General features: G+C 44.3%; 1 protein-coding gene across 1 annotated transcript; it reads right to left on the minus strand.

Annotated features, from left to right (window-relative positions):
- Positions 1 to 4,597: 4,597 nt before the first annotated feature.
- RAP2B (RAP2B, member of RAS oncogene family) lies at positions 4,598 to 6,426 on the minus strand. The gene has a single exon (XM_060149592.1). The coding sequence runs from the start codon at positions 5,988 to 5,990 to the stop codon at positions 5,439 to 5,441; it is 552 nt and encodes a 183-aa protein (XP_060005575.1). The 5' UTR covers positions 5,991 to 6,426; the 3' UTR covers positions 4,598 to 5,438.
- Between the last annotated feature and the right edge of the window lie 5,645 nt (positions 6,427 to 12,071).

The following is a 12,071-nucleotide window of genomic DNA, read 5'->3' on the forward strand; positions in this document are numbered from 1 at the left end:
CACATCTTCAAACCTCTGATAAACTTAGGCACACATAATTTTGCCAGATAATGTTTAAAAAATAGCAAGTTTAGTCAATTGGACAAAAAAGCATGTACTTCCTACTCTGTTTTAAGAAAAACATTTCCTCAGAGATTTCTGTTTAATACCAAAGGAAAAATATAAATAGCTGCCCCCTCCAATTTACAAAATAGATCAACACTCACCATTCCAAAAGATAAGACGTGTAATGAAACAAATGCACCGCACTGTTTTATGCTGTTCATTGTCAGGATGGATAACTATAGAACTAAATGCCATTGAATCGACTGATTCCTGGAAAGTCTGGCTAAGAAACTGAATGTATGTATTAACACACATACACATATACATGTATGATACACACATGTGCCTACTATGACCTGAAGATTTAAATTCTCAAATATAACTTTTATAAATACTTACTAGGAATAATAAAAAACTAAAATTCTTGGCTTTTAATCTTGAAGTAAGAGAAGACAAATACCTAAAAGTGTTCCCTTTATCAAAGATTTTTCAAAATAATTTTTTGAGAGAAAATGCTGATTCTGATTATTTAGGCCACGCCCCTATTCTAATCATTTATTCACTTTCGTTACCTTCTGAATTAATACTGAAAACCAGAACCCAATTATTCACATACTAATGTGAACATGGTCACTCAGCCAGCAATGTGGCTTCCCCATTCACACTCCAGTTTAACATTCTTAGTGTAACTGGCATATGTCCTCAATAGCTACAGAATTCAGTCAAGATTATTCCATGACTTTGTGGTAGGCAGCACTCTAAACGTGTGACACGGGTCTTAAGTCTGTGTCCCTAAATATCTAGGTAGCTCTCAGTACTCATTTGGAGTTTGGACCAGATCATCATCAGTTCTCAAAATGTGGTCCCTGAAACAGCTCTATCAGCATCACCTGGAAATTTGTTAGAAATGAAAATTATGAGGTCGTATCCAGATACACTGAATAAGAAACTATAGGAAGAGCTTAGCATGACTTGTTTTTACCTCCAGGTGATTTTGATATATGGTCAAGTTTGAGATCCTCTGGACTAGATGATCCCTAAAGCCTTCTCCAACTATCAAAATCCTACTGTCATTAATTAGATCAAACGTACCTTCTAGAACCAGCACCATGTTCAATTAAATGCATTTAATTATTCCCAGTAGTCTGAGTAAAATATCATAATCAAACTTACCATATTCTATTATACAGTACTTAAAACTTTGCTACATTTTCATCAGGACAAAATTGACATTAGAAAGTTTTCCCAATTAAGTAGACACTGCAACAAATGTTTGATACCACTTTAACTCATGGTGGTGATCTCCAAATTAAACCCTCATATTTATAAGTAGGGGGCTTATTCTAGCTGTTGTGAAAAGTAAATAGATCCTTTGATGACAGTTAAGGTACAGGCATTTTGTATCTATTTCTCAAGACCAGCTGCTACATAGTATTCTCTCACTTTCCCATCCCATCTCTGAGAAACATGAATATAACTCAAAAGGGGGTGCAATAACATGCTGGCGAAAACAAAACTACCTGAATAATTTGAATCAACGGGGCATTTTAGGATTCCCACCTATAGGAAAGGTTAACAAATCAGGAAGCATAAAGCCTCATACACTGAAAGAAGTCTAATCCTAAATAGATCTGGTCCTAAAATGTGATTCAGTGGAGTCTATTTCAGCAGTTAAGAAGGTGGACATTGTTGTACCTAAGAACCATAACTTCCAAATACAAAAATGTTAGACTTTCGGATGATACCTTCAACTTTTCTGAGGCTATTACAAAAGGAGGACAAAAATAATCCTTTAAGATGACATAAAGCTTGGATGACTGTCAGGGACAAAAAGGAAAAGCTGTTAAAAACTAGCAGGAGTCAAATTAAAAAGTTAACTTTTGCTCCCCAAGATAAAGGTTTCTTTTCCACCCAGTTTGTTTTGACAGGTGATTGCCTTACAACAAACTCCTCCCTCCCTCCCTCTCTCACTTCCTTTGACACTCTTAAGTCAGCCCAACTTTTCCAGGTAAACAAACGCTCTTATCTCTTCACACCATAATTCTAGAAGCGGTTCTTACTAGCCAAAGAAACTGACATATTCTTAAAAACAATGTCTCTAATTTCTCTCAATTTCATCAAGAAAATACTGGAGAAGGCTACAAGATTCAATACTATTTTCCTGCTCCAGGGGTACACACAAAGTTGCTTTCATTGAGAATCCAGAAAGCATTTATTTTACAGTATTCAGTAACAGTATATTAAAATCTTCTGCCTTGCCATCCCAGACCTATAAAGAATTCAGTCATGTAAGTGACTAAAACCTGTGTGAAGATGATTAATGCACCCAGCAACCTATTTCATTTCCAATTTCCCATTTTCAAAAATTCCCTGTCAGGAGTATATACATTTCTTAAGTTAGTTAGATACTTGCCAGCATTTTATGTCAAAAGGCTTCCAAAGGTCTTCCCTGGTGGCGCAGTGGTTGAGAGTCCACCTGCCGATGCAGGGGACACGGGTTCATGCCCCGGTCCGGGAAGATCCCGTGTGCCGCGGAGTGGCTGGGCCCGTGAGCCATGGCCGCCGAGCCTGCGCGTCCGGAGCCTATGCTCGGCAACGGGAGAGGCCACAACAGTGAGAGGCCCGCGTACCGCAAGGAAAAAAAAAAAGAAAAGGCTTCCAAAAAACCAAAACAAAACTATAAGAAACAGTCACTAAATGCCTTTTAAAGAATCCTTTATATAGTACTTGATATATGTCTTAAGAATTTTCAACACTTTAGATCTACTGAATCAACTAAATTTACACAAATGCAAGAATGAATCTTTGCAAAGCCTAAGTTTGAATAGTTTCTCCTAATTTCTATATTTAGCATATATACATTGCCTTCTGAGTTTGATACTAAACTTAAGTGAGATCAAGAGTGAAAGAAACGGCCTTAGGACCAAACCCAGACAGAATTCCCTATTCCTTCTCTGTGCTGGAATTCTGAGATGTCACCTGGGCAACGGACACAATATTTTAAGGCAAGATATGTTAATACAGCTTTAAAAAAAACCTGTGGCCTGTAATTTCTTTTGGCTTCAACAGAATAAATCCCTTTGTCAAAAGACCCTTCAAAAGACTTCATCTACACTTCATGGACCTAAGATATATTAAGTGCTCTTGATATATACAGTTATACACCTTCTTTTATTCTATGGAGATTATATTAGTAAAGTGGCCCTTAGGAAAAATAAAATACAAAAAAATCAAAAGCTCACACTGCCTCCTGCTGTTAGAAGGAAAATTTCATGAGGTCAAAATGGTCCACAAACTGCACAGTGTAATGAGAGCAAGAGGCTTGTCTTAGTTTTTTCTTTTTCCTTCTTTTGTAATCTAATGATCTATTTCCTAATCAAAGCCTCAAAAGGGTTGAGATACTGTCCACAACCCATACAAATGTACTGCAGAACACACTACAAGGTATGACTTCAGAATTGAAAATCATCTTCCCCAAACATGCTTTCAACTGGATAGGTGTTTTAAACAAAACAAAACACAACTAAAGAAGAATAAAGGAAGAAAGAAAAAAGAAAATTAAAAGCACTACCCTGTCTGACCAGGTGGATGGTTACTCTCCCAGATCTAAGGCAGTCTTAGCAGTTCGTTTCTCCCCTTCCTAGAGAAATAAACTGTTCCAAGTCAGGAGAACAGATTCAATATCCAGCTCATCTTATAGTCAGAAGGTTAACATTATACCCCAGGGCTTCCTAGACCTTGATGATTTTTTTCCATTATTTAAGGAGTTGGGAGTAATGTCACCCAACTTGTCACTGAGACACTTCTCTCTTCAAAATTCAACAAACCACTCTTAAGGGCACCATGTACCTGCCCCTGTCCACCTCAATCATGATACTGTATTAAATCACTGAATATGAAACACAGAAACACAAACAATAGTTTGGATTTGTTTCTTTAAAAATGATGTTTGTATTAAAAATCTTAAAATGAAGAGACAATGATTAAACGTGTGTCTGGAATTAGAAATTACAAATTGTTAGAATTCTCTCAGTACATCACAACAGTAAAATTTTGCTCTTTGCTTCTGGAGGAACACCCTATAACAGAAAACCAAACATTAAAAAAAAATTATATAAAAGGGGAGCTAAATACCTGAACATTGAAACAAAATGAAGCAAAAAATTTAAAAGAGGAAAAAAAAAAAACCATTGCAAGACAAGTAAATTACATTTAAAAGGAAATAATAAAAGAAATTCACCAAACAACAGGTCCTATTGTCCTGGCTCCTTCAGGAAGATTACTGAAAGGAAACTGGGAAGTGGTTTGGGGGGAATAGCAGATTCTGGGATCTGGTGGGAAGTTCACAGGTTGGCACCGGCTGGAACAGCTGAGTTTTGAAGGCACTCTGCAGACACAGGGGTGCTGGGGGCCCTGAATCACATTTATGAAGTCCTTGTACTGTATTTTAAAGAGCTAGTCATCAACACCTTGTTACTGCCAACCAATAAGAACAAAAAAGCTAAATCTAAAAAACCAAACAAACACACACACACACAACAGTACACACAAAAATGTGCAGATCTGTAACATTTTTTTCACAGCTGATTAAAAAAAAAAATACTACCGTTCTCCCCCAGACTCCCCTTTGATACAGTAGGTAAACAAAATAGATTTTTTTTTTCCACAAATATCAGCAGACACTTTCTGGCACCCCACACTGTATTGGCATCAGTGTTAACAGTCCCAGTTCAGATGTGCAATACTTCAGATTGGATATACTGTAACAAGAATCCAACTTTGCATAGACATCCTCAGAATCGCAGTCACGGGGTTACCCTTCCAAGCTGGCAGAAAAGGAACCCGATCTTAATTTCCAGCTACTCCTGGAAAACAAGGAAAAAACAAAAGTTTCTTCCTCTCATCCTGCTCCTTCATTTGGTTCTCCCGGACTTCCTTCCGTGTATTTAAAACTTGGAACTAGAAAAACGGTTGTTGAAAGAAAAAAAAAAAAAAAGAATTCCCCCTTTTCCACCTTCTCCCCATCCTCTTCCTCCCCCACCCCATTTTTTTTCCAGGCTGAAACTTTCGCTTGCCGCTGTCAAGCTGCCATACTGCGCCGCAACGGCTGCTTCAATGGGGAAATATGCGTCAACCAAAATCAATGAGAAACGTACATGCTGCAAAGAGCCACATTTCCACCGGGTCTCGGATGGTCATGACGGGACACCCCCTCGGACACGGGTCAGAGGAAGGGGACGCGGCCACGGCGGCCAGCCGGGCTCCCGGGACACCCCGGCTGATGCAAAGTCGTCTCCAATCTCAAAGCAAGAAGAGAAATCACATTTAGAAGAATCGGGTGCGTTTGGCTTTTGTGCGCAGAGCGCGGCCGGCGCGCGGCAGCCGCGGGCGCCTCAGAGGATCACGCAGGCCGAGCAGCAGCCCTCGTCGCCGTTGGGCTGAGCCGCGTAGTTCATCTGCCTCACGATCTCGGCGAACAGCTCGTCCACCGAGGCTTTGTTTTTGGCCGACGTCTCCATGAAGGGGCAGCTCCACTCCTCGGCCAGGGCCTTGCCCTCGCCGAACGAAACCTCGCGCTCGCCCTCCAGGTCCACCTTGTTGCCCACCAGGATCATGGGCACGCGCTCGTACCGCTTCACGCGGATGATCTGGTCCCGCATGGGCTTGATGTCCTGGAAGCTCTGCTGGTTAACAAGGCTGTAGACGAGGATGAAGCCCTGGCCATTCTTGATGTACAGGTCCCGCATGGACGCGAACTGCTCCGTGCCCGCCGTGTCCAGAATCTCCAGCACCGACGGCGACGAGTCCACCTCAATCTCTTTGCGGTAGAAGTCCTCGATGGTGGGGTCGTACTTCTCGATGAAGGAGCCGGTCACGAACTGCACGGTGAGCGCGGACTTGCCCACGCCGCCCGAGCCCAGCACCACCACTTTGTACTCTCTCATGGCTCCGTCGGCGCTCTTACCGCGCCAGCCGCGGCCCCGTCGGGGCTGCACGCCGGAGGAAGGCTGGGCTTGGCGGCTGGACTTCTCCCCGTCCTCAGCTTCGCAGGAAAAACTAAGGAGAGGATGGCAGAGGAGCGCAAGGCGCGGAAACCACCAAGCGGGGACCGGGGGCCGACCTGCGGCGGCAGCGCGTCCCTGCGGCGCGGGTCCGGGGCCCCGCAGCAGCCCACGGCGGCAGCGGCAGCCTGGGCGGCGGAGCGGGAGGACAATGCCGGCAGCCGGTGCGAGGCAAGGACTGCAGCTTCTCGCCGCGGCAGCCCAGGAAGGCGAGAAGGCGGCGGCGGCGGGCTGCGGAGGCGGCTGCTAATTGCGCGCCGGGCCGGGACGCGCGTGGCATGAGTCCCCGCAGATCGTGCGCCCACCGCCGCGGCCCATCGAGCTCTCTCCCGCAGCCTCCGCGGGGCGAGGGCTTCCTACTCGCCGCGCGCAGCCCAGGTCTCCCCGCCCCGGCGAGCATGCCCAGTGCGCCGCCGCCGGCCGCGCCCGCCGGATCCCACGCTCCTGGTTTTCCGGAGGGCCGGGCGGGGGTGGGGCTGTGGGTGGGGCTCGAGATTTGATTCAGGACTAGCGGATTCGCGATAGGCGCTAGTCTAGGAGCCGGAGAAGAAATGTGTGTGGGAGGAGGGGAAGGTGTGTGTGGGTGTTAAGAGACCGGCTGGGAGAGCGCCAGTGGGAGGACGAAGACCGTCTTCTTTTCTCGGCTTTGGGGTTAGTGCATAGGGGTCCCGGCTCTGCGAGAAGTGGGTGGGCGCGGCGGGCCACCCCGGGGTTGGGGTGGGCTGGCCTCTTGCCACCTCCCTTTATCCAAAGCTCGTGGACTCCACTCCCCGGCCGGCCGGCTGGTGTGCATCCCGGGACCGAGACCCAAAGGACATTTGGGGGTATGACTGGCAGGCGGAGCATCTTCCCCCACTCAAGGCGCGACCCTTTCTACCCGGCCTTCTCTGGCCGACTCTTCTCGTACTTCATCCCTCGGACAAAGAAAAGAGGAACACTGGGTCTGAAACCCTGTCCCCACGAGGGAAGGTGCAGCGTCTAGTGACCACATTGGTCTCCGGGCTGGGACTCGGCGGGCCCCACCCACCTCCCCACTCGGCTGTGGCCAAAACCCGGAGAGCGGATCACAGCCCGATCCAGAAGCGGCGGCGGCGGCGCCCGCAGCTAGTCAGGGCATGCTCAGTGGGCAGAGCAGGTTTTGGGGCTTGGAAGTAGGAAGCTTGTGCACCACACACCCACACTCCAGCTCAGATTACCTCTCCCAGACTCAGGACCCATTGGCCCCGGGGCGCAAATCTCACACCCTCGAGTGTTCTCCCATTGGCTACTGCCAAGGTTTTATCAGTTTGGGCTGCTTCATTGGCTAAAAAGTAGCCTCCGCTCGTGATTGGTTATTTATAGAGATTGAGTTGAGAGGCGGAGGCACAGCTGTTCTTTCTCTGCTGCTCCCCCGCCCCCTTCCTCCCACTTCCCCAAGCTAGTCGTTTCGAAGCTAAGAGTGAAAAAATAAGGAATTTAGGCGGAGAGCTCAGAGCTAAATATAGTCCTTTGTTGGTGTTTTCACGAGAGTCTGACTTTTTGGTGCCCAGTCACGACTATCCATTAAATGGAGCTGGTTACAGTTCTTGGTCCTCAAGAAACAACAAAGTTTGCAAGGTGTTTTTTTTTTTCTTAGGGAGGGGGAGGGGCTAGGATGTGGAAATGAGCCACTGAATTCAGCTCACCCGGTGGGGTGGGGGAATGCCCAGGCTTGCCTTTAGAAAACGTCTTTGCTTTGGGGCGGGCATTCGCAAGACTGGGCTCGGCTCGCACTCACGGGAGGTACCAGGGGGATGCCTTGACTTGTTCCGGGTCTCTCTCCTTCCTCACGAAGGAGAGATGTCAAGACCTGTCAAAAGACTTAGCGATACTAGCGTGAGCCCCAGGGCGAAGGGGTTGGGAGGGGACCGAGCTGCTTCAATCCTGGCTCCATATCCTGTCGACGCCACTTCCCACTGGTTTAACCGTCCGCACTGCAGGGATAAATCAAGCAGCGTGCTAACGCTTGGTTTCACTGCCTTAGTCCTGCCGTGACTCAGGGCTACGTTTGCCAGTTAACCTTCTCCGAACCCCTTGCCGTAGCTTGTAGTATGCGCGGCTGCAGCGTGAAGTCTTGGCCAAGGGACCCGGCGGGGCTCGGGCAGCAGCCAACGCCTTGGGTGGGGTAGGCGGAGCCCATTCCTGCGCCTGGCCCCGCTATTTAGAGGAGAGAGGGGTTATCAGAGTGCTTGGCTATAGTTATGCTTATATAATTCTCCAGAAACCTTTCAAGGCAAATTCCCCTAATGGATTGAGAGAACCTCACATTTACCCAGCGTTTAATGTCTGTTAGGAGTTTTACATGTGCTATCTTATTTACTCCTCGTAAAAATAATTATTATACCTATTTTAAGGATGAGGAAACTGAGGCCCTAAGATGTTCAGTAACTGGCGTAAGATTTCTCAGCTAATGAGTGGCCACGCTAGGATCCCGACTCAGGTGTTTGGCTGCAGAACCTGGTCTTGTAACCATTAGGCAATACTACCTTCTCAGAAGGAAGTTCCCAGATTTTACTCTTTCTTAGGTTGAATCTTGAGGTTGTATGATCAGACAGGCTCTTAAACCCAAGCAAGAGGGACCTCTGCCCACCCTCTGACTCTCTTCTGACAGTGCCCCTTCCTACAGGGTCAAGGAGCTTGAAACCTCTTCCAGGCCATGGCCCCCAGTAGTCAGAATTCTGGAATCCGCTACCCAAATAGTACCAAACCCTCTTCTAGGATCTGCTTGGACCTCTGAACGCACCCCTGTGTGCAGGAATGGGTCTCTGTTGGAGTGTGGATGGTGCTAGGACCTATGGGCTGAGGCGTGCCCTCCCAGGCACTTTGGGCCCCGCCTAAGTCAGCTTTCCCTTCCCTGCCACTTCCAGCCTGGCCCTTGGAGGAGTCCAAGAATTCGTGATTCACACCTGACCATCCAGGTCTTGCAAAGAAGTATCTGTCAAGGTGGGAGGATAGATCATATTTTAACAGTGTGTTATCTTGATTTGTAACTGAAATACTTAAGAGTAATAATGCTATGTGTGCCTCTATCTGCCCTCCTGCCCACAAATGTTAGGTGTGGTTATGAGTATGATATAGAAGAAAATGCTTTGTCCTTATAGGCCAGGTGTCTAATCTCAAGTATTGGATATCAATTATTATCTGAGACCTTGGGCAAGCCCCTCAGGTGCTCCTGACCTTAGTTTCCCTATCTATAACGTGATGATAATAAAATTTGCCCCACCCACCTAGCTACCTGAGGAACCTTGGAGAGAATCTGATGACCAAATCCTTTACTTTACATCAGAGCCAGTGAGCAGAATTAGAACCCTGGTGTCCTGGATGCCCTTTGCATGGTGCCAGCCTACGCTCAGAGAAAATAATTAACAGATAATGGATGGAAACATGCTTTTAAAGCTGCAGCACCCCATAAATTCATGACAATCACAACCCAGGTGTCTTGACAGCCCTATCTAGAAGAGCCACTCTCAGGACTACGGGTAGCCATGCAGATGGGTATTTTTGAATCTTGGTGGCCTCTCTGGTACCAAAGAGCTGCCACACTTTGAATACTTTCTATTAGGGATTCTTTGATAGCAATTTTTATTACACTCCGATGGTCTCCCTCAGAAAGACTTCCACTGGGGCTCTGGGATTCAAAATGAAGTAATGAATGAAATTGCTGATGCACAAATTTTTAAAGTTGATCACTTCTTCTGGTGAAATTTGTTACGTGTCTTTATGTACCTCACTTATGGTATGAATCATAATCCTGAGCCATATCCAATTATCTTGTACCATAATTATTTACATATCTGTACCTTGTCATCCTAAGCACCGTGTGAATTCCTTGTGGTCAGGGTCCGTACCTGGCTTATCTTTGGAGCCACCTCTGTCCCTCATAACACCTAGTAAGAGTGCCTACATAGGAGTACCTCAATTAATTATTTATGGGTATATGAATGACATTTTATCCCGTTTCCAAACTCTCTTTGTGGTAAAAGATATATTTATCTTTGGAGAGACATAACATTTCCTGGATCCTTAGAAAAATGTATATAATGTTTCAGTCTCCTTGAGTCTAAAAGATGCTGGGGTGATAAAGTCTACACTTGTGTGGATGGAAACACTAAGTCAGTGCTGTCTGGGGGAAAAAATACCAAAGCACCCGGTGGATAAACCCTTTCTCTGAAGAAGACTTCAGACAAACATTTTTGCAGATGACATACAAAAGGCATTTCTAGAAAATAATCTGAAGTAAAAGCTAACAAGTTAAGGACTGCTTAATCTTTCATATTGACCGTTACATAAACAATGGTCCCTGACAGTGCCCCTTTGCTTACACAGTGAGCTTTGCTTACACAGTGAGTTTCTGTGACACTGGTTTTGGGCCTTCAAAGAATTAGAGGGTTTGCTAGAACATGAATCTTTTAAGTCTTCCAGTAAATAAGTGCCCATCTGTCCTCTTCATTTATACAAAATAGAGGTTTATTTCATCATGTTCATAGTTTTAGCTGGTTTGATCTATAGATAAATAATTCTAAAATAATTATTCTAATTTTGAAAATATCAAGGGTAAGTTGAGAGTGACCATGTATCATTGTTTTAAAGGGAAGCTGGTGTAAGACTAAGTGTGCCTTGCAGAGTTCTCAGTAAATATTTAAGTGCCTGAACATGTTATAACATAACCAGATATCCACTAGTAGGGTTAGGATGTTTTATTTTATCAGTGGTCTTTAAAAAATAATCTCTAGTAATGCCCCTAAAAATATTTCGTCAGTCAGCCAAACCATCATCATTTCATACTCTTCATATTGCACTTTGGGCAGCCAACTTGTAAGAACAATGGCTTGTACTACCTATAATGAGATTTTGTATCTTTATGTCTTAAAAATTCCTAAAGTCCTAGCATGGTAACTAAAGAGAGACAAAGGTGTGCCTAGTTTTCATAATTTTATTCTCTGCTCCTTATCACGTGTACTCTGATTGGTTCCTTTCTCCTTTTGAAATTACTTTTCAAAGGAAAATGTAGGAGAGTCTTAAATTTCAAATTAAATAACCCCTTAAAATCAGTCAAGCTTTTTACTAACTTTTTGACAGGCCCAAATAAAGAACCAGAAGAATCAAAATAGCTATTCTCAAGGCTATCAGATTAGTATTGAATAGTGATCTCAACATATACATTAATGTACTGTGTTATTTTTGATAATAAAAACCACTCATATCTCCATAAAGATGTTACCCTGGGCTGAAGTGTCACACACACCTAGGCAACTACCTCACAACTACTCAGTGGATTTGAGTTCTATCATAAATTCTTACTAATGGTTTGGCCTATTTTCATTCTTTTACCTGATTTTTTTAAAAAGAAGAAAAATAAGTCTCTTCTAAGATAAACAGCCTGACCTTCTGTATAAGATCTCATATTTGCCTGAGACCCTGATCTGTAGAGAAAGAACACAACTGGCTTAGAGCACCACTTTTATGTAATGAATGTATTCTCACTCAAGGGAAATTTTAAAGAGATTTCACTGATCCTGTTTTTCGTAGTTGAAGGCATAATTACACATCTTAGTCTTTTTAAGATTTGTCTCCTCAGACCCTCTGTTCCAGAGAAACAAATATATATATAGCAAGAATGGGAGAAATGTCTTAGCTCCATTAAAAAGAACTTTCCTCTCATAAAATTGTCACTATGTGCAGATGATAAGATACTATATATAGAAAACCCTGAAGACTCCACACAAAAATTACTAGAACTGATAAATGAATTCAGCAAGGTAGCAGGATACAAGATTAACATATAGAAAGCAGTTGCGTTTCTCTGCACCAACAATGACATATCAGAAATGAAATGAAAAAAAATACCTTTTAAAATTGCACCCAAAAAAACATTAATAAAGGAAACAGAAAATGATTCAAACAAATGGAAAAATATCCCATGCTCTTGGATTGGAAGAATTAATA

The sequence above is a fragment of the Lagenorhynchus albirostris genome, chromosome 5 (assembly GCF_949774975.1).
Source record: "Lagenorhynchus albirostris chromosome 5, mLagAlb1.1, whole genome shotgun sequence".
NCBI lineage: Eukaryota > Metazoa > Chordata > Mammalia > Artiodactyla > Delphinidae > Lagenorhynchus > Lagenorhynchus albirostris.